The sequence below is a fragment of the Mastigoproctus giganteus genome, chromosome 6 (assembly GCF_048544385.1).
Source record: "Mastigoproctus giganteus isolate SK-2022 chromosome 6, ASM4854438v1, whole genome shotgun sequence".
Classification (NCBI taxonomy): domain Eukaryota; kingdom Metazoa; phylum Arthropoda; class Arachnida; order Uropygi; family Thelyphonidae; genus Mastigoproctus; species Mastigoproctus giganteus.
In genome coordinates, this window is record NC_143580.1 from 112,634,867 (window position 1) to 112,658,769 (window position 23,903).

At 37.4% G+C, this 23,903-nt stretch overlaps 1 protein-coding gene across 1 annotated transcript in view; it reads right to left on the reverse strand.

Moving 5' to 3' along the window:
* LOC150084515 (cyclic AMP-responsive element-binding protein 3-like protein 2) overlaps positions 1-23,697 on the reverse strand; it is a 91,786-nt gene extending 68,089 nt beyond the window's left edge. Inside the window, exons 1-2 of the mRNA XM_090375267.1 lie at positions 23,655-23,697; positions 5,428-5,496 (exon numbers count right to left, since the gene is read on the reverse strand). Coding sequence (XP_090231393.1) covers positions 5,428-5,496; positions 23,655-23,674 — 89 coding nt within the window. The 5' untranslated portion in view covers positions 23,675-23,697. The remainder of the gene's footprint in view (positions 1-5,427; positions 5,497-23,654) is intronic.
* Between the last annotated feature and the right edge of the window lie 206 nt (positions 23,698-23,903).

Sequence of the window (23,903 nt, forward strand, 5' to 3'; positions counted from 1 at the left end):
AAACTACACTGGTAGAAAAGTGGGACTTTTGAGAAGTAGGTCTAAGAAATAGCATGGAAAAAGCATTAAGAGTGCTTTCAATGAACACTAAAAGGAAAAAAAACTTTGTCAATGTCTTGTTATGGGTGACTTTATAAGTGGGAGGGAAACTCACAATGGGAAAAAACTTTTTTAAATAAATTATATGATTATCTGTACCAGTATGTTAGAGAAAGTATTAAGGGTGAGAATATTCTTGACCCTCATCATTACTAATGAATCAGATGACATCACAGGGCTTAAAGTACAGGAACCATTGTCGGGAAGTGATCATACAATCGTCAGCTAGAAGAGAGGAATGACGTTGCAGCAGTTAAAGGCACGGGTTTTAACTTCAGAAGAGGGGACTTTGACAATTTAAGGCAGTATATGTCATCATCTGTGAAATGGGTGGATTGCCAAGGGATGGAAATAAATACATTTGAATTATGGAATACTTTTAAAGCAAAAATCACAGAAGCCATGAATGCATACATACCTTTAAGAAAATATTGCAGGAATAGGATGCCGAAATGGATGACTGCAGAGCCGGCTGGTCAAATAGAGCAGAAAAAGATAGCATGGGACAATTAAAGTGCGATGAAAAATACTGAAGCCTATACAACAGGTACAAGTTGATTTGTAATAGTACCATAAATAAGGTCAGGGAGGCCAAGGCTGCATATGCCAAAGCATTGGCTAAGAGAACAAAGAATGGGGACAAGGAATTTTTCATGTATGTGAATATAGGGACTCGTATCTGGTGAGTATGGACTTGCATACCCAGGGTCCTGAGCTGGATTGAGCTGACTTGAGCAGACTTCAAAGATGGTCAGAGAAGTGGCAGTAATATTTTAATGCTGCTAAATGCAAGGTGTTACACTTGGGGAATAGCAACTGACAAATAAATTAATTATGGTGGGGTTGAATTGAAAATAGTGGAGGAGGAAAGGGATCTGGGAGTTACAATGCAAGCAAATATGAAGTTTTCTGAACAATGTAAATAGGCAGGAAAGCCCATGGTGTCCTATTGATGATTTATTGAATGCTATCCTATAGAGATAGGGAGGTCATAATTCCACTGTATATGGCAACTGTAAGATCACATTTAGAATACTGTGTTCAAGTATGGAGACCTCAACTGAAAAAAAAAAAAAAGATTTTCTTGAAAGGGTCTAAAGATAGGCAACTCAGATGATGGTGAGATCAGCAGAATGATGACTGTATGAGGAAAGACTCCGATTACGTGGGCTACAGAGCTTGGCAACTAAGCACCTCAGAGGTGACCTGATTGAGGTTTATAAGGCTAGGCTCTGAGAGGGATTAGTAAAACGAATGAAGGTGTAATTCTCACTGTTCTAAACAATTCCAGAACTAGAGGTCATAAATTCAAATTACAGGGCTTGAGGTTTAGATTAGATTGTAGGAAGTTTTCTTTCAGATAGCAAGTCATTGATGGCTGGAACAAGTTCCCTTGCAAGTAGTTGAGGCTGACAGTTTGACTAAATTCAAAGGTCAACTGGATACTTACCTGTGTTAGGAGAGAAAGCATATAATTTGTTTTTTTATCAACTTGGATGGTGTTTTTTTTTTTTTTTTTTTTGCCAGTGCAGTAAAAGACTGTGGCTTCCTTGCACTATATGGCAAATACTATTACTATAACTCCAGCCAGATTCAGTTTTCTAGCCATATGGATCTAGCTGGTTGAGATCCTGAGGCTTTTGCAATTACCAATAACCTCACATTGATGGTTCTATGTTTACCAACTAGAATTATCAACAATCCTAACCACACACTCAACACTTTTGATTGTTTTCTAACAAACACCCTTTCAAATTGCATGATCCAGATGAGTGGTGTTCTAGCACCTGAGATCACAACTTATTGATGGTCTCCTCCCCAGCATAGCCTTTCTCTCTCTCTTAGCCATTCTCAGCCTCTTGTTTGGCATTATGAGAATGCAAAACGGGATGATCTGTGAGACTTCTATTCTTTTCCTTGGTTGGAATATTTTAAATCTTCTGATGTCAATGTTTGCTCAAATGGAGTCAGTGAAAATAATTTTGTAGGAAATTGAAATCCTTTATTGGAAAATTTAAATCCTTTAAAAAAAATTAAAAAATTGAAATCCTTTATTCTACCTCAAAAACTTTGTCCTTTATCCAAACCTTGGTTTTCCAGGAAATGTGCTAAGGCTATTCAAGATAATGCTGCATATCCCAACTGGCTTGCATACAAATCTACAGCTTAATTTTCTGCCTATGCTAAAGTTTGTAAGAATTGTAAAACAGTTATTAATCAGCCCAAACTAGATTTTGGACAGGCTTAGAGTAGAAAATTTGTTTCTTGTCCAAATGATAGTCTACCATTCTGGTCTTTTGCCAAAGCTCTTGGATGCTTTTTTGCCTAACTATACTTTTACTACTGTTAAAACCTGATGGTTCTATTGCTCTTGAGCTAAAGATAAAGCTGAACTTAATAGCACCTTCTAACATTTTGTACTGACATCCTGGTTAACCATCTCCTACAATTCCCAGTACACTCCATTCAATGCCTCTTGTGATAAAAGTCAAAATGACATCAGAAGAATTTTGAACACTTTTGATGCCAAGAAAACTCCAGGTGGTGATGGTATTTCTCCACTTGTTCTCAAAACCTGTGCTCACTCCTGTTCTGATTGTATTTTTACACTTTCTTATTCCACTGATGTTTTACCTTCTTCTTGGAAATTTACTCATATCTAGCCAGTTCCTAAAAAGAATGAAAAATCCCTCCCATACAATTATCATTACAATGCATTTATCTCTACTCTTTCCAAAATTAATGGAGAAATTCATTACTTGGGAAAGTGTAGAGACCCAAGCAACTGCTCTTGACATTTCTGCTTATATTGTGTATTATCTTATGGATTGCTGACTTTTTTGCAATTAGGTATCCAGTTTTCTCTCTTACTGCTCACTGTGGATGAGGGTAGATGACTGTCTTCCAACTTTTCTATTAATGCTGCTGTTCCCCCAAGGTTCAGTTCTGTAGATACATTTTCAACTTCTCAAATATCCACCATCAATTTATTAAATGCTGATCTCCAAATCATTATCTAGTGGTGCAAAAAAAAAAAAAAAAAAAAGTTAACTTCAATCGATCCATATAAAATTCAATCCCGTCTTACATCTCGCAAAAAGGAGTTTAGTACTCTATGCTTATCTTCAATGACACTCAGATCTTTAAACAAGAATACTCTCTCTCTCTCTCTCTCTCAGCATAAGCATGTCACAAATATTGCTTCCTGGGTATCTTAAAAACTTAGTTTTCTCTTTTGTTCTCAATGTTACTTTCTTCTAAAGTTTTCTAAAGCTCACTCTGTATAAATCTTAAATCTGCCTTACTATGGAATATGTTCCCAAATCTGGGTGGTGCACCCAAAACCTCTTTCTGTCTTCTAGAGGGAAGACAGAAAGAGGGAAGTCAGGTTAATTAATGATCCTTCTCTTACAGAGTCTCCCTCTCTCTCCCTCTCTTTCTCTCACACATTCTTAAAGTTACAAAGAGAGTGAAGAAAATGTCTGCCATTCCCTTTCTCCCTCATTCCACTGCATGCCTTTTCTATAGATACTTCCATGGACAATTTTCTATTGAAATGGCATCTAAACTAGCCCAAACACATGCTGTAACCAGTCAGTATCCACTTACTGCTCACTGTGGATGAGCTAGCAACTTCAAACTCAAAGAACGAACTCTTCTTCTTCCTTATTTATTCCTTCAATTTCCATTTTCTGGAACAACTTTCCTTCACATGTATTTCCTGAAATTTACAATCTACAGAAATTCAAGTCTAATGTCAACAAGTATCTTCTGTCTTCTCAACCTTCGATTCACACATAGTACTAATATATAAGTTGTAATAGTTTTTCTGTTTTTTTAATATTTTTTAATATTTGTGGATTTCAACTGAAATCCTAAAAATTTTTGGATTCCAGTTGAGACTTACATAAATTATAAATGTTCTCATGCAATGTAAAAGGGTTTTATGTACTGTGTGAATAAAATTTAAAAAAATAAATCGTAGAGGTTTCTCTAGAACCTGATTCACCTGCTGATAAATTGCAGGGTGAAACTTTGTGTCAGATAACTAGATGACTAAGGCATAAAAAAAATATGGGTATTGAGTACTTCTGGATAGGTTCAAAAAATCTGCAAGCTTCTGCTTTATGACCCACAAAGCACCATATGCTTTGGTTGTGAATTTTTCATATCTTGAAAAATTCAATCTCCCATCCTATTCATGCCAAGGACAAAAGCTAAAATGATGACCAACATTTTCTACTTTGAATCCTTTGATCACATGTATATGATTATATCTCACAGTTTCCTTAAAATTAAGAAAACTAACACCAAAATTTTCATTTATACCTAATCAGTTATCATCTCAAGTTAATTGGAAATTGCTTTCTTCCTTTTCTAAGAGATACCAAAAAAATTTAGTAAGGGTAATCTTTTGAACTTCTGAATTTTGTGTTAATAAGCTTCAAGCTGTGGGAGTCATAAAATACTAATGTATAATGTGCTGAAAAAAAGGTTGTTTTTTTTTTGTATAGCAAAAGAGCAAAGTTTGTTACAAATGCATCAAACATCTCATACTGGAAAACAAATATTATTATTATTATTATTATTAGCTATATAGTGCAAGGAAGCCTGAGGCTTATGCTGCACCAACCAAAAAAAAAAAAAAAAAAAAAAAAAAAAAAATTCCCCAGTTACCCTAAGAGAGAGAGAGAGAGAGAGAGAGAGAGAGAGAGAGAGAGAGAGAGAGAGAGAGAGAGAGAGAGAGAGAGAGAGAGAGAAAAGTAAAAGGGAATCACCAAGAAAGGGAAGAATGATGATATCCAGCTCAGGACTATGGGTGTGCCAAACCTATACGCACCAGATGTGAGCCTCTGGGGTGAAAAGAATGAATAAACCTTAGCCTTACACTACAAATGAACAGTCTTATTCCCATGAAGAAATATACTATCTATTTATAAGGTGGGGATTAGCACCTCAAGATTATAAGATTACCAAGCTAGCCATTAAAGATTATTGTTCCTTCAATAGAATTATTACTATTAATACTAGCCATACAGTTTAGGGAAGATCTAGACTTTTCTGGGCTCCCATTAGTGAACCAGATAAACAAGGGTGGTCAAGTTATAAACATGCATTACAAATAAACAGTAATGTATTTCTCTCTGCAGCAGTGCTGTTTATCTGCAGTGTAATTCTAAGGCGACTACAGTGATTTACATTACAACATAGGATGTACAATGCATTAACAGCATATTTCATTTGCTCTTTCAAGATATGTATAAGATGCTTTTGCAGTATATGTATTGTAGTGAATAATACTTCTTTATTTACATTAAATCTACTCACTTATTACTGCCCTCTAATGATTCTAGTTTTTTCCTATACTCAGTATTTTCATTTGTTAGCACCTCAACCCTGAAAAGGAACGAAAAACATTTTTCATATTTCCAAAAAAAATCTGATAAAAATAATTAACATGATTTTAGATTTATCTCTTTTTACACCAAATGCAAAAACTTTACTTAATCTCTATTCTGCGAGGAAGTTGTTTTCTTCTGAATAAAGATTAAGTTCCTCTTGATGAGTATTCAAATATAATACACCAGATCCTCACTATCTATACTTTGCTCATTTGTAGAAAAATTTTTTGAGATCCCTCACCCAGTGTGGGTGAAGTGATCAATTAATAGTGGAATCTAAGTTGGTCAATTTTGTAGATTATTAGATTACATGAAAATTTAGTGAAAGAACATACAGGAAATTCTCTTTATAGCTTTTGAGGGTACTAGCTCCAAAGAACAATGCGAGGGGGCCTTTTTTTGGGGACTACTTTCATATTTCATCAATATTTATTTATATTAATTACATTAATTACATCAATTTTTCTTTTTTTTTTTTTTTTTTTTGCAGTTAGTTTATAAGTTTAAAATCTGAACAATTGATAATACACTTGCTTTTCTGCACTTTCAACTCTTTTTGCTATTAAAAAGAATGAAAAATTTTAAAAAGATTTTATGAAATTAAACTAGACATATGTACTGAGTATTACATAGATGATAAATACAGCAATATCCCACATAATACTGATAATTGGTACCGAAACCGTTCTGTGTTATGTGAAACCATGCTTATTGAGGTATAATTATAATGGGTTTTAATTGAATGCATACCAGAGAAACAGTCTATAAACAAATTATAATAAATCTATAAACAATTTTTGCTTGATAGCCAATTAAAATGATTTGAAATAAAAAATATTGCAAAAATTTTATTAATGAAAAGGTAACATCATGAGAGATGAGAGAAAAGCTTTACTATTTATTTAGGTACTTAAAAAATGGTGTTTGGTGATGTCATCTCTTCTGTTTCTCGGCATACAAGTCTTTGTAGCATCGAATCCCATCTTATAAAATTTGCTGCATCTTGATGCTATGTACAACATTTGGATCTCCATTCATAACTGCCTAACAGGCCATGTCAAGTCCAGAAAAATTATCTTCAATTCTTCTGTTGAAAATTCTTTTGGTGCCATTTCAGTGATATCCACTTCAGAATTGGTTTCCTCTTCTTCATATGCAGTTTGCTTGTCAATTTCAAGGAGAATTGCATCATCTAAGTTATTTGCATGCGAGTCAATGCAGTCACGTATATTGGCAAAACTGTCCAAAGTTTTGAATCCCAAGTCTTTTCTGATCTTAACAATGCCTTCAGCAATTGTCTGAACTTGCGATTCAAAACCAGTGAAATCATTTGCCAAATGGGGCAAAACATTGCTGCCAAACATAACGCATGTTGTTGGGAATGATTTCTAACCAAGATGCAGATATATTTTCGATCATATTTAAAGGGGTAAAAAATAAATTGTGAAATAAAGTTTGAAAAGCTATCACATCATCTCGTCAGGATGGAATTAAGAATACTGAACAGTATTGCATGTTACCATTGACTGTCTGAGGGGAGCTATTGGCATATGTGAATGTGAGACAATAGAGTTGGCACCACAGAATATATGCATACATACCTATGCTACGACAACACAACATATGTAGAGTATGTGTCTAGGCTATTGAATGAGTTTAAATATGTACAGTAAATTTTCAAATTAAACTTAATTGAAAACCATGTTATAGTAAAATCCATGCTGTTTAAAGCTGTGCTAAGCGAGGTTTTGCTGTATAGTGTTACATACATGATAATTATAGTATTACACACATGATAAATATAGTATTAACATAATGATAATAATAATGTCATGAAATTTATTGATACTGTGTTGAACACACACACAAGAGATTGATTATTGTACCAGCAACAAAAGCAGATGAACAGTATTGAATTAAAAAAAAAAAAAAAAAACAAAGTTGAGGAGAGCATGCAAATACAATTATGCTCAATGTTTTCACTGAGCTGCAAAGGGTGCCTTTCTACTTTCAAAGCTATATGAGATAAACCAATTTCATGGGTACCAGAAACAATTTCTAGAAAGTATGAATTAACTGAACCATAAACGATTCTTAGAATTTAGTCTCTAGTCCTTTTCCTAAAACTAAAAATCAAGAAGGAAGATATATCCAGATTTATTGCTTCTTGGAATCTTAAAAAAAAGCAAGATAAGTGGGAAAGCATTTTGAATGGGATGCTACAGATTTAAAAAAAAAATGATCCAATGGAGACAAAAATGAAGACCTAGACAACTGTCCTCCAGGACCCTTTAGTATAAAGAAGGCCAAAAAAGGAGGAATCAAGGAGAGAACAAAGAAATTTTAGAAGGTGAACCTCAGAAAACTGAAGAGGAAAAGAAACTTGACAAACTGACCACCATTACTGACCATGTAAAACAGGCAAAAGAAGTCAAACCTTACTTAGAAGAACTCTTGCATAAGTAGACCAACAGAATAACTTCTGCAATAAGACTCCAGATAGTTAACTGTTGGTCTATACTTGAACAGAGGTTAATTGAAGTAAATATTGAGAATCAAGTACTCAGATCAAAACTTGAAGTGATTACTGAAGAGAAAAATAATTACAAGACCATGAACTTACTAACCTAGGTTCAAGCTGACAAGGAGAGTGACAAAAGTGAAACTACTCAAGCACTAACGTAGCTACCCTTTTTTGGGCCCAGAGGCAAAGAACATGTTCAGGCTCCTACTTAATGAAAATTGCAAAAACAGGAGACAGCCAAAGACACCAGGCCTAGAGGCAACTGCCTTGCTGCCTACTTGGTAGCTATGCCACTGTACTCAAGCTAAAAAAAAGTGACTACTAAACCAAATCAGGGAAATGCCATCAAAGAAAGCAACATAATAATATTAAAAGCAAAGACAGACTCAAGAAAATTAATACTCAAACACCAGCCAAGTATTTAATAAAATAGAATAAAATAAGATGATACAGTAAACTGGACTATTACAATAAATACTAAAAATATATACATAAAATCAGTATGCTAAAACAGTTAAAAACAAAATACTAAAATTGTTAAAATAACTTAAAATACTGGAAATCCAAAGCTTTCGGAGACAGCTGTCTCCTTTCTCAATAGTGTACTGTTGCTACAATGACACATCCTTAAGTAACAGGCCCATGGCACTCATGTGACTCACCAGGAACATCGTTAGTATTCTCTATTTGCCTACCGGAGACGGAAGTGACCCGGGAGCATGCCATGTGGAACCGATCATCGCGTCTGAGGACAATCGCCTCAAAAGGGCGTGTAATCGCACACCCCTGTCCCTGTTAATGGTATGACAGGATGAACCGATTTGCAAGCTCTCGAGCCACTTGCATTTCAGAACATATGTGGAAGGTCAGTAATGACCGCATCCTCAGGGGAGATCCGATGTTGCTTCTCCCAAAAGTGTTCTGCCACAGCAGACCTAGCATAGTTTGCAGTTTTGATGACGGTCAAATGTTCCCCCATACATGTGAACAACGATACCACATTGAAGGAGATCATAAGATTATCATCCCCTATAATATGATTTCTTACATACGCTACAAATTCTTTACTGTCCTTGACCACTACACCGGAACATCCTACTATAGGTGAAATAATCCTAGCTAGAAATTAAGGCATAGGTATGACTACCCACAAATGAAACTATCAGTCTCAACGGAACACCGACCTTGTGGGTCTTTGGGAGACCATAAAACCGAGGTATTCGGCATCCTGAAGCATGTAAAGTCCAATACACTTCTTTAGATATTTTACCTGCCTTATACCAACTTTGTATAATACCATTAACTGTCTTTCCAAACTAGACAATGGATTACACCGAGTAACAATTTCTAGCTAGGATTATTTTGCCACTTTTCTCTCAGTTATTACAAAATCATTCAGCACCCTGTTACAGTTTGATAAACCTCCGGAATTTTCCTCCCTTAATAACTCCTCATGTGTGAATAGATGCAAAATACTCATCATTCATTGTAAAAGGAAACATAAGAATGGTGGTAGAGCAAAGATCAAATGCTGCTCTCATATAACTGCAGGAGTGGGCACAAATACACATACTCAGGATTACACCTGAAAAAAACTGAACCATACTTTTGAACAGAAACCTAAGAAACCAAATTAAAATTAATGGAAAAACCATAAAAATGGTATCAGAACTAAAATACCTAGGGATTGTTTTTGACTCGAATTTTGCTCACATTGTTCTTGAATATCCCCCTTATTAATAGGAGACATTCACAGACATTCAATCTATAGGAACCTCCATTAAATGTGATGAAACTCATAATTATGGCCAAGAGTTTGCTCATCTCTTTTGCTACTTCTTTTAATATAACTGGACACATCCCATTTGCCCCAGGTGCCTTATTTACTTTTAGCTTCAGCAATTTCTATTCCACTTTCTTCTCAGTTACAACAAAACCTCATTTAGCTCTCAGTTGTAACATGGTGTACTTCTAAGTGTTCCCATCCCTAAAAATGTCTTCGTATGTGAATGTAGATATAAAATATTTATTTAATTTATCAGTTAACTGAACAAGATCATCAGTAGTTAGGATATCCATATCTAGTCAGTCAATGTTTTTCACACCTTTTCTTCTAGTGCAAAGAATTCCCTGATACTTTTTTTTTTTTTTTTGCATTCTTAGCAAGGACTTCTTATCTACTTTAACTTGCCTAAACCTTTTAGTTACCTGATTGCAGTCTAGTTTGTGCATGCAGTAGGATTCCATGTCTAATGCTATTTTATAATCATCCAATTCATATTTCATTTATTTTTTTTAAATGAAAACCAAAACATGAAAGGTATTAGATCATATAGTACTTAGTACTGTGCATGGGTTGAAGGTTGAAAAGTAGAAAAAAGATATTTTCTTGAATTTCTGTAGATTGTAATTTTCAGGATATACATGCAAAGAAGGTGGTTCCAGGGAAATGGAAACTGAATGAATATATGAGAAAGAAGAAAAGTTGGTTCTGTGAGTTTGAAGTTCGATAGTAAAAGAATGCTGAGTGGTTGAAGCACATGTTAGCATTAGCATAGGCATATGATGCAAGAAAGCAAGCTTATGCAGCATCAGCCAAAAAAAAAAAAAAAACTCTCCCATTTCACCCCTCCGTTCATTCGAAATACCTGTCCAGCTGAGACTTAAATTTATTTAGGCTATCAACTTCCACAACAAGGGATGGAAGTCTGTTCCACCAACCAACTATACGCTGGCTAAAGTCAAATTTCCGCACATGTATCCTACATCTGTCTTTCCTCAATTTGAATTTATGCCCTCTCAGGTGATTATTCTGAGCATGAGGAAGAATCCCATCAGCATTGAGCATACTCAAACCATTCAAGGCTTTATACACCTCGCCGGTGCCTAGTCTCCAGACACTGTAATTTGCAAAATTTAAGCCTTTCTTCGTAAGAGCAACCCTTTGTTCCATGAACTAATCTTGTTGCCCTTCTCTGTACTCGTTCCAGCAGCTCTACATCCTTCTTGAAATGAAGCCCCCTGACCTGTATACAGTACTCAAGGTGTGGCCTGACCATTGCCTTATACAAGGGAATAATCACCTCCTTATCCCTGCTAGAAACATTCCTGCATATCATTGACAAGGCACCATGAGCTACTCTTGCATCCCATCTGCACTGCTCTGAAAACTTCATATCTGCCTGCACAATTACCCCCAGGTCCTTTTCATTCTCTACCAATGTAGTACCACAGGGTGTCAGTGTAGTACCACACAGTTGATATGTTGCTTTGGGGTTACTGTTTCCCATATGTAGTACTTTATATTTGTCAATGTTAAACTTCATTTGCCACCTCTCCGCCCATCTGCTCAACCTTTCCAGATCCTGTTGCAGAAACATAGCGTCAGTAGTGTCCTTAACAACCCTGCTAACCTTTGTATCGTCTGCAAACTTGGACATTAAGCTTGATATACCATCATCAATATCATTTATAAATACAGAAAACAACAATTGGCCCAACACTGAACATCGTGGATAACATTAGTCCACGATGAGCAGTGTCCATTGAATACCACTCTGTCTTCTCCCCCTCAACCATTCCTTTATCAATAGCAGCAATTTGCCTCCAATGCCACACTGCTCCAATTTGTGCAGCAGTCTTCCATGTGCAACAGTATCAAAAGCCTTTCTAAGATCCAAATATATAATATCAAAGTTATTCCCTGCATCCAGTTCTTTTGTGACTGCATCATAGTATCCAATCAAATTGGTCAGGCAAGCCTTTCCCTTAACAAACCCATGCTGCGTCTGAGCACTAACTGAATTCTTGTCTAGATGATCCTGCAGTGCTTCTTTAACCAGTGCCTCCATTAATTTACCTGGAACAGAAGTTAAACTAACAGGTCTATAATTACTTGTGTCAGCCTTTGATCCTCCTTTGTGAATTGGGGTTACATTTGCACATCTCCAGTCTATGGGTACCTCCCCTAAGTCCAAAGAGGCTCTCATAATTATGGCTAGGGGTTTGCTTACTTCCTATGCTGCCTCCTTTAATATAACTAGATAGATCCCATCCACCCCAGGTGCCTTTTTTATGTTTATCCTCAACAATCTCTCCTCCACTTTCCTCTCAATTATTAAAAAATCATCTAGCTTGCTGCCAGAGTTTACTTCACCTCTGGCATTTCCTTTCCTGAATAACTCCTCATGTGTGAATGTAGCAGGATCCTCAACTGTTGAACCATCCAAATCCAGTGGACCAATCTGATTCATCCCTTCCCTTCTTGAGTTTACATAGGTAAAGAACTCTTTGCTGTTTTTCTTTGCATCCTTTGCCAAAAATTTCTCATAATCTGCCTTTGCCTGCCTAATCTCCTTTGTGACTTGGTTACAGACCAGCTTATATCTATCATATTAACCCCTGGGGCTCACATCTGGTGAGTATGGGCTTGGCACACCCAGTCATTCTTCTCTTTCTTGGTGATTCCCTTCTACTTTTGACTCTCTCTCTCTCTCTCTCTCTCTCTCTCTCTCTCTCTCAGGGTTACTCGGGAACTTTTTTTTTTTTTTTTTTCCTGGTGCAACATAAACCTCAGGTTTCCTTGCATCATATGGATATTAATAATAATAATAATAATATGCTTCCAGTTCCAGTTCCAGTTCCTTTGTTTTTTTTAGGAGCATTAGCAACTAAGGCCATATTGCTCCGGGATATGCGGTGGTCATTCCCTGACCTTTCCGCATCCTCCGTATTTGGTGGTGACGGGCTCGAACCCCGGTCTAATCAAGAAGCGTGTGCTACGCACCGCTGCTCCTTCCCACCTGGCTACGGAGGCGCCTATAATATGCTTCCATGTCACCCATTAATTATATGTATCCTATGCATTTTTCTTCTCTGCCATATGTCTCATTAGTTCATCTGACATCCATTTATGCCTAAACCTTGAACAATATTTCTTAGTTGGTATGTAAAGCCTAGTAGCTTCCAAGATAAATTCTTTGAATGCTTCCTATTTTGAATTTGCTGTTGGTAACATCATCAGTTGGTCCCACTGTATCGAATTTAAATACTGTCTCAGACCAGCTTAGTTGCCTTTACAAAAGCAAGAACCCTTCCCTTTACCCCTGATGGTAGTTACCTCTTTGAGTAAATCCCACTTCAGCACACTGTGATCACTGCCACCTAGTGGTTCCTTTGTCTGCAAATTCTTAATGCATGAAGTATCACTACTGATAATCAGATCAAGCGTATTACTCCCTCTAGTTGCCACCCAAACATGCTGATGTAGAAAACAATCATCATCCAATAAATCCACAAAAGCCTTGCTAGTGTGTGAGTGACCAGCCCCCAAATTCCAGTCAATATCTGGGAAATTAAAATCCCCCATTATAAGACTCTGATTTACTGGCCCACTCTAGTTCCCTGTACAGTTTCTTATTATACTCATCAGAGTCATTAGGCCTATAGCACACTCCTACTCTAAATTTTGATCTCCCAATGCTTATGTCACACCAAACTGACTTGACACTGCACTGTCCAGCGATGTCGACTGGCTTCACTTCCTTGGATTTTATGTGTTTCTTAACTAATAGCATAACCCCTCCTCCTTTCCTATCCTTTCTGTACACATTTACTCCCCAAATTCCAGTTCTGCATTCCTTATATCTGTGTGACACCACATGTCTGATATTCTAACAATATCTGCCTTTGATGTTTTGAGCAATACCTCAAATTCATCAAATTTATTTACCAAACTCCTAGCATTGGTGTACAAGCAAATATACATGCACCTGTTCCTATTGTTAGCTACCCTAACACAACCCATGTGTTTACTTGTACCGCAATGACTCCCAGCAGAGTCCAAAATACAATGCATCTTGTTTTCCAGGCTACTGCTCATTCTAATAGAAGCAGTTCAGACTGGTTTGGAAGAGAGAGAGAGAGAGAGAGAGAGAGAGAGAGAGAGAGAGATTTTAGAAGTCAATTCAGACGGACAATGCACATGGAATTATCTATATAGTAAAGGCATGCAGCAGAAAGAGAATGTCCATGAGACAGGGAATGAAGAGATTTTGTAAGAGATGGGTCAATAATTAATCTAACTGACCTCTTTTGAATGGAGTCTAGAAATGTTATAGGAGCATCACTTCAGATGTGGGAAGAATATTCCATGGTAGGGCGGATATGAGATTTGTACAGAGTGAGTAGCTGTTCATTAGAAAAGTAATGCCTTGAGTGAAACAGAAACCCAGTTTTTAAACAAAACTGGTGAAGTGCTTATGCCAAGAGAGATTATAAATCAGGATAATTCCTAATAGAAGTATATGATTTGTCTAGAATCTGCATGTCATTCAAGATAAGCATAGTAGCAGAAGAATCCATTGGAGGAGAAACTGTCACCAAGTTGTGATCTGAGGTGCCCAGAAGACCACTCATCTCCACTGTGCAATTAGAAGGGGGTTGTTTGAAAGAAAAGGATCAGGAGTATTGGCTGTCTGGTTGTGGTTAAGACTGACTGGTATTCTGGGGAACTCCACTGGTAGGTAAATGAAAACTCTGTGTGAGTTCTTTAGTAATTGCAAAGCCTCAGCATTTCGTACAGCAGGGTCTGTAACTAGAAAACAGAAGCCAGTCGGATTGCAAACATTAAAATCACCAAGGAAAATTACCTCGCTGTTAGGAAAGTTGGACTGGAAAAAGTCAAGTTTTCAAGTGTCTGAACTGTGGCCGAGAGATTGAAAATCTCTCGGCCACAGTTCAGAGAAGCCAGAGAAGATTGAAAAGAGGAGATTCCAAATTACTGATCCCTGACAGGAAACATCAGAGCAGATATTAGCATTAGCTGAGGCATATAATGCAAGAAAGCAAGCTTATACATCTTCAGCTAAAATAAAAAAGAAAAACCTTCTTCCCATTTCACTCATCCAATCACTCCGAATGTTTGTCTAGTTCAGCCTTAAATTTATTTAATTTATCAACTTCCATAACAACAACAGATGGAAGTCTGTTACAGCAATCAACTACTCACTGGCTAAAGGCAAACTTCCGCACATCTATTCTACAACTGTCTTTCCTCAATTTGCATCTATGCCCCCTCAGGTTCTTGATCTGAGCAAGTGGAAATAACCAGTCAGCATTAAGCTTACTCAAACCATTCAAAGCCTTATACAACTCAATCAGATCACCTCGCAGGTGTCTAGTTTCCAGATGCTGCAACTTGCAGACTTAAGCCTTTCTTCACAAGTGCGCCCTTTGTTCCTCTCACCAATCTTGTTGCCCTTTTCTGTACTCATTCTAGTAACTCTACATCCTTCCTAAAATGAGGCCTCCAGACCTGTATGCAGTACACAAGGTAGGGCCTGACCATTGCCTTATACAAAGGTATAATCACCCCCTTTTCTCTGCTAGCAAAATTCCTATATATCATTGACAAAACTCCATGATCTGTTCTGGCAGCCCATCTACACTGCTCAGAGAACTTCATATCTGACTGAACAATTACCCCAGGTCTTTTTCATTCTCCACCTCCCAGAATGTAGCACCACACAGTTGGTACATTTCTCTTGGGTTACTGCTACCCATAGGCAGTACTTTGCACTTGTCAAAGTTAGACATCTGTTGCCACTTCTTAGTTCATCTGCCTAACTTTTCTAGATCCTGTTGCAGTAGCATACTGTCTTTACTGTCATTAACAACCCTGCCAACCTTTTTATCATCTGCAAACTTGAACATTAAGCCTGATATACCTTCATCGATATCATTGATAAATACATAAAGCAACAATGGGCTCAGTATTGAACCCTGGGGGACTCCACTAAAAACATTAGTCCATGTAGAACAGTGTCTATTTATTACCACTCTCTGCCGTCTCCCTCTCAACCATCCCTTTATCCATTACAGCAATTTGTCCTTAATGCCATACAACTCCAATTTATACAACAATCTTCCATGTGCAACAGTATCAAAAGCTTTCCTGAAATTCAAGTATATGATATCAAAATTATTTTTTGCATCCAGTTCCATTGTGACCACATCATAGTATCCTATCAAACTGATCAGACAAGACTTCCCCTTAACAAACCTATGTGGTGACTAAACTATTACTAGTCCTGTCTAGGTGATACTGCATCACTTCTTTAAACAGTGACTCCATTATTTTCCCTGGAACAGAATTTAAACTAACAGGTCTATAATTATTTGTGTCACCCTTTGCACTTCCTTTGTGAATAGGAGATATATTTGCATATCTTCAGTGCATGGGGACCTCCCCTTACTCTAAGGATGCTCCCATAATTATGGCTAAGGGTTTGCTTACTTCCCTTGCTGCCTTCTTCAATATAACTGAATATTTCATATGCCCAGGTGCCTTTTTTTTTATGTGTAATTTCAACAATTTCTCCTCCACTTTGCTCTCAGTTATTGCAAAATCACTTAGCTTCCTGTTAGAGTTTGTTAAACTTCTGGCACTCCCCTCCTTGAATAACCCTTCATTTGTGAATGTAGAGGCATAACATTCATTCAGTTTATCAGCTATTTGAGTAGGATCATCAATAGTCAAACCATTATGTTAAGTAGACCAATTTGATTTATCCCCTTCCTTCTAGAGTTTATATTAGCAAAGAACTCTTTTGCCATTTTTCTTTGCATCCGTTGCCAAAGATTTCTCGTAATCTGCCTTTGCCTGCCTAAACTCCTTTGTAACTTGATTACAAACTAATTTATATCTGGCATAGGCTTCTGTATCTCCTGATAATTTATATGCATCCCATGGATTTTTTTGCTCGGCCACAAGCCTCATTAATTGCATATAGAGAATTTTATTTTGAGAAAGCAGTAACAGAGTTCAGGAACGACATGATTGGTCATTGAAACAGACCAGGAGCAGCAGCACACTTCTATCATCCATCCAACATCTAAGAGGTCCAAAGTAATAAGGACAAAGGTCTCAAGGCCACACCATGAGTACTGCATACAAGCCTGCAGGCCTCATTATAGGAAGGATGTAGAGCTGCTGGAACAAGCACAGAGGAGGACAATTAAGCAGTGTTCTTACCAAGTAAGGCTCAAGTCCTGCAAATTGCAACTTCTGAAGACTAGGCACCTGCAAGGTGATCTGACTGAGGTGTATAAGGCTTTGAATGGTTTGAGCAAGCTCAATGCTGATGGGATTCTTCCTCGTACTCAGATTATGCACTTGGAGGGGGGACATAATTTCAAATTGAGGTTGTTGTTGTTGTTGTGTTTTTTTGGTGCAAGAGCTACTTAGGCCATATTGTGCCTCCCAAATTAATTGATTTACTTATGATAACTGCACGGTGGGCAGTTAGAAACGGTCATACATTTTTATTTGTTTTATATACAAAAAAAATTCAGAGAGATTTGCTTCTTTACCTATTATGCTATTCAGAGAGAGAGGTTGCTGTAGATCTGAAATGAAACTAAGACATTCATCTGGCATTGCTGAACAAGTTACATTCAAGGAGTATATGTTTTACTGTAAGTGGTTGTGAGCAGTGTGCACACTGCGGAGGATCAGTTCCTGTAAGCAGATAGAGATGTGTGAGGTGAGTGTGACCTATACGAGTTCTAGCTAAGATTACTTCTTCTTTTCTATTTTTCTGAAGGCTAGAAGTCCATAATTGTGGTTCAGGTTTTATTTGAAATAGCTTGTTATTTGTTTGCATTTTCCACAGAAGTGTCCATTGTTCCATAAATGTTCTCCGTATGTTATGTCTATAATCAGGATATGGGACTAGGTTATTTGTTGAGGATATGATGGAAGGATACTTAGCAGCACTGTCTGCACATTCGTTTCCTGGAATACCACTGTGGCCAGGGATCCATGAAAAGGTAACAGTTTTCTTATGCTCATGAAGATGCATCAGCTTATGTTTTATGAACTTTAATAAAGGATTTTTAGGTGGGGAAGTCCTTTTCAAAGCTAAAATAGCACTCTGTGAATCAGTATATATTATACTTTTATTTATTGACATTAGCGAGATGTTTTCCAGAGCAAGCTTAATGGCATGGAGTTCAGCAGTGTAGCTGCTGCATTCGGTTGGAAGTGAAATTGAGACAGTTGTATTAGGGAAGATGGCAGCTGCACCCACTCGACTGTCAGACTTCGAACCATCAGTATAGATCTTGGTAAAGTGTGGGTACTTTTGTGAGTGAGCAACATGTAGTTGTTGGATGTTGGATTGCTCAAAGTATTCATCAGAAGAAAGTGTGAAGTTAGTCCACGGGGGATCCGGATCTTTTTTTTTCTCTGATGATATTATCAAGCTGAATATTCCAGCTTTCTGTTAGATTCTGCAGTCTGATACCAGAAGGTCGAATTGTTCTAGGTTTATTTGTATAATGGGTTTTCAATTGAGGATTATGCAACAGTGGCCAAACCGGATGAGTAGGCAGACTTTTAATTTTAGCTGAGTAGTTTATCAGCAACATCTTTCTTCTGATGCTAAGGGAGGTTCGTGAGCCTCAACATAAAGACTTTGAACTGGTGATGTTCTTTATGCACCTAGGGCTATCCTAACAGAAGAATGTTGGATGGGTGCAAGACGGGCCAAGGTGCTCTCCCTAGCTGAGTCATAAACAGGTGTTCCGTAGTCTAACCGAGATCTAATTAGAGATTTATATAAGTAGAGCAGGGTATAACGATCGGCGCCCCAAGATGTACTGGAGATGACCCGGAGTATATTCATTTTCTTTGTGCAAGTGGTTCTTATAGATACTTGATGTGCTCCTGGAAGTTTAACTTCTTATCAAAAATTAGCCCTACGAGGCGAATACTGTTCACAATTGGTAGTGGATGATCGGCCAAGTGCAATTCGGGTTCAGGATGCATTGCGTGCTTCGTGCAGAAATGTATAGCTGTAGATTTGTGGCTTGACAGTTTGTATCCATTTTGTGCAATCCATAATTCAATGTTATTAATGGATATTTGTAGATGCCTCTCAATATAGTTCATATTCTGGGAATGACAGGATATGGTAAGATCATCTGCATTGAGATACGAGTCAACGGTATTTGGAATGCTGTTTGTGATGTTGTTTATTCGTATTGCAAACAGAGTGGCACTAAGAACAGAGCTTTGTGGGACTCCTTCTTCTTGAATGTATGTTTGAGATAAAACCTGCCGGTACCTCACTTGGAAAGATCTGTGCTGAAGGAAGCTTTGAATAAAATATGGTAAATGGCCTCTCATATGAATAGAATGGAGATCTCTTAGGATACCATAGTGCCACGTGGTATCAAAGGCCTTCTCTATATCAAGGCATATCACGACGAGATGTTGATTTCTGATGAATGCATTTCTTATGTTGGATTCGGCTTTAGTCATGAGGTCTAGGGAAGATCTATTCTTCCGAAAGCCAAACTGATTATTACTGATTATGTTTTCGGATTCAAGTACCAGGTGAGTCGATGGTGAACCATTTTTTCCAAAGTCTTACTCAAGCAGCTGGTTAGAGAAATTGGTCTATAGTTGTTAGGAATCGAATGGTCTTTTCCAGGTTTAGGTATGGCTATTACATAAGAATGTCTTCGGGAAGTAGGGAATATATGTTCTGAGAATATTCTATTGTAAAAGTTTAGCAATGAAATTAGTGATTTCTGATTGAAATGTTGAATCATTATATTGTAGATTCCATCAGGGCCAGGAGAGCTGTTTCTTGAGGTATATATAGATTCTTTCAGTTCAGATATTGTGAGTGGTTTGTTATAGGTAAAAGGACATGCAGTTTTGAAGTTTAGTTTCCTTTTCTCAGCTTCAGCTTTGATTTTTTGAAAAGATGGTTGATATGCAGTTGAGGCAGACAATTCACAGAACACCGTTCCTAGGGCATTGGCAATTTCATCAACAGATGAGATCTCCTTCCCATTCCAATTAATAATAGGAGAAGGCAACTTATAATATTTACCATTTAGTTCCTTTATTTTTTCCCAGATTATTCTCGTATCAGTATCTTTGTTGATTGTGGAGGCAAATTTTATCCACGAGTCTTTTTTCACCTTCCGCCGGATATAACGAGCTTTGGCTCTCAGTCTCTTGAAGTTAATAAGGTTGGCAGTGGTGGGATGCTTGCGGTGGAATGTTGGCAGTGGTGGGATGTTTGCCGATGGTTTCTTATTTGAGACTGTGGGACGGCAGCTTTTGCTGCTGTTAGTATCTGCATTGTGATATGATTAGTGACAGTGTCAATAGCAGAAGACCCTATGGTGTCATCATCAAAAGATACATGACTGGTAAATTTCGTCCAGTTTGCTTTGGAAAATTTCCATTTTGTTTTTGTTTCAGTTTGTTTGGAATGGGTGGTTTGAATACTACAGATCAGCGGATAGTGGTCACTATTTAGAGGATTGTCATGTACTGCCCACTCTATAGTTGGGAAGAGGATCGGAGAGCAAATTGACAGATCTATTGCACTGGTTGACCCAGTAGGAAAATGGATATATGTCGGTAAGCCATTATTCAATAGTGTCAAATTTTCTCGGTCAAGTAACATTTCAATGAGTTCCCCACTTCCGTCTGAGACCAGAGATCCCCATAATGGATGATGCCCATTAAAATCTCCTAGTAAACAAATAGGAGGTGGTAATTGAGAAATTAGATTTAACAGTTGCTGAATTGTACGTGATTGATTCGGCGGATGTAAATTGAGGCTAGTGTCAGTGTGATACCGATTACTATATGGGTAGCAACAACTTCTAATGGTGTTTGTAATGGAATGTGCCTGGAGGGGACTCCTGATTCCACTAGTATAGCTACTCCTCCATGGGGGCTGTTAGTTTCAGATCGATCTTTTCTGAAGATAGTATAGTTTTTGACTGAAATGGATATTTTTGTTGTTAGATTTGTCTCTTGCAAGCATATGGCAGCAGGATTGTAACGGTTAATTAGTTCATAGATATCATCAATATTGCTGCGAAAACCTCTGCAATTCCATTGCATGATTTGTTCCATTATTTGGTTTTGTGAGCAGAAGAGGAGTCTGTTTGCTTTTTGTGAGAGGCTTGTTTATATCTCTCGTGTTTTGATTTTTCTTTTCTTGAAAAATTTGGGCATCTTGAGTAATTCCCTCTTCCATATCATCATCTGCATGTATTTCAAGCAGATCTTCTGAGTTGGTGGTATCATCGGTGTCCATGCTTGAGGGGTGCGATTGCTTCACCTCAACTGGATCTAATTTTTCCGCTGCTTGACAATGGGGAAGTCTCTGGGATGGAACTGTCAGTGGCATATTACTGCATTGATCGACTGCCTTTGATGGATGTTGGACTGAGAGAACTGATCTAGCCCAGTCTGAGATCGATGTATCTGAAGGGATGGACACTTCTGTCTGACATGCTATTGACTGGTGACTATAAGTAGCAGAGCCATAGATGCATTTTGGATTATTTAATCTTATTTGTTTTCTTGCCTCTTGGTAGGAAACTTTATTTTCAACTTTATACTTTTGTATCTTTTTCCCCAACTTCCAGAGGTCGCAGTCTTTGGAGTATGCCGGATGGCTGTCCTTGCAATTTGGACACTGTGGGGTTGGTGCCTTACATTCTGTTTGTGTGTGAGTTTTACACCCACACAGTTTGCAGATGTTACATCTCCACGGCATGCTGTCTGGGAATGGACAAATTTCTGGCATTTAAAACATCTTAGAGGGTTCAGAATATATGGCCAAACGCGTCAGTTTAAATATCCTGACTTGACTGAAGCTGGTAGGTTTGGAGAACTGAAAGTTAATATTATACTCCGGGTAGGAACTAAACTGCCATCTTTTTGGATCATGATCCCCTTTGCCTGAGTGACTTTTTGTTCTTTAAGTTCCTGGGCTATTTCATCTTCAGGAACGTTTAATAGATCCCATTCAGTGATCACTCCCTTTGAAGAATTGAGGGTGTTATGTGGTGTGATTTGAACCGGGATTCCACTCAAAGATGTCAAACTTAATAATAGTTCAGAGTGTCGAGAATTGGTGGTCTCTATTAATAAATCTCCAGATTGGAGAAGTTTCACCATTTTTGGTGAACCTGCGGCATGTTCGAGGCATTTCTGAATGATAAAGGGGAAGAGCTTGCCCACAGGTTGTGTTGACAGAGAATGTATTATCAGGAATGCTGGTAATTCCTGTCTGCCAATGTCTTTCTTCATTCTCTTCGATAGAGAGAAGTCATGGTTAGTGTCATGAATGTCATTTGCTTGAGAGCTCTTCGGCTCTAAGCGTGGAAAGTCACTTGTTTCCACCTCTGCTCCTTTTAGCCCCGGGGGTTGTCTTATCCTCCAGGTTACCGGCCCTGCCACGTGGAGGCAGGAGCGGTGCCACCAGTGACCAAGCGGTTGTTGAAGTAAATAAAGGGTTAGTAATGAATATATAGAATAAAAAAGAAATGTAGATTTTCTCTCTCGGTTCTTACTTTTGTCCTTTAAAGTATAGAACCTCTTCAAGTAAACAAAAGAACAGGTGACGCTAGAAAAGAATCGAAACTATAACACTTTGGGAGATCACTATATATTCGCAGGAAGAAAATCGCTTGTCACTATCGCTTGGCACTCGGGGCCTTCAAATTGAGGAAAGACAGTTGCAGAACAGATGTGCAGAAATTTGTTTTTAGCCAGCTGGAACAAACCTCCATCTATTGTTATGGAAGTTGGTAGCTTAAATAAATTCAAGAAAGAACTGGAAAACTTTTGGAGAAAATGGATAGGTGAAATGGGATTTTTTTGGCTGATGCTGTGTAAACTTGCTTTCTTGCATCATATGCCACTACTAATGCTAATAACTGTAAATTTGTAATTAGGTATTTTTTATTGTACTAGTAGAGACCCACCTCCCCAGTGGTAGGGGTGGTGACCGAGTTATGAAGTCTAAAGGTTTTTAGATAATGATTGGGCTAAATGATTTTTAAATTAAGTGCTAACGAAGTGTTGATAATGTGTCCTTAATGTGGATGGGCCTATGGCCCAGGTAATATGTATTATGGAAGTAGAAATAAAATGAAAATGTCTGATTTCAGTTTACAAAGCCAAAATTGAATAAAATCTTTGGATTTCTGAACTAGACATTTAATGGACACAAATGAAGAGGATAGTAGCACATCAAAAAATAAAATAACAAATAGGTTTTTTTTAAATTTGTCATTTTTTTGCTTTGATTTTTTTAAAGATTTTTGTCACAATTTTTTTTTTTAAATTCAAATTTGATTTTTGACAATAGTTCACTCTATTGTCAAAAATTTGGGCAGTCGAGTCAAAATAAGAACAAATTAATATTTAAATGCATTTCAGTTCAATGTATTCACTTTTACAAAACCTCCAAATTCAACACAAAAAGAAAGAACCTGCCACCACTATAATCACTGCTTGTAGCATATTTGTTTGGAAAACTCACGTCTTCCAAGAGCTGAATGGGCTGCTGCAGATCCACACACACACATCCAGGAACCCATGTGTTAAAGGGTTAAGTGGCATTATTTTTTATATATAGGCCTGCACATGCATCTCTTGAATTGCTGATTTTGAAAGTATGTGCCAATTAGTCAAAATACCAGTGGGTTTATGAATTTTGGCAACATCTACATGGCACACCCACATAATACACACACATGCACATATAAAATGTGACGTATACAATTACTTCAATACATACTTCTTTTCCAAAGCATCCATGTATTCTTTTTTCTTTCTTCTACTTTCTTGAGCAGATATCTATAAAAGTAAATATGCTTGATTCTAAATATTAAATGCAACTATAGTCATTTTAATGCATTTCATGCTAATAAGAAGTGCCTAGAAAACAAAACAACTTATATTTTGAATCCATGAATACAAAATATTTTTTTGTGAAATGACAGCCAAACTTCGGGAGGTTATTAATAAGGAGAGTGTGCACTGAACA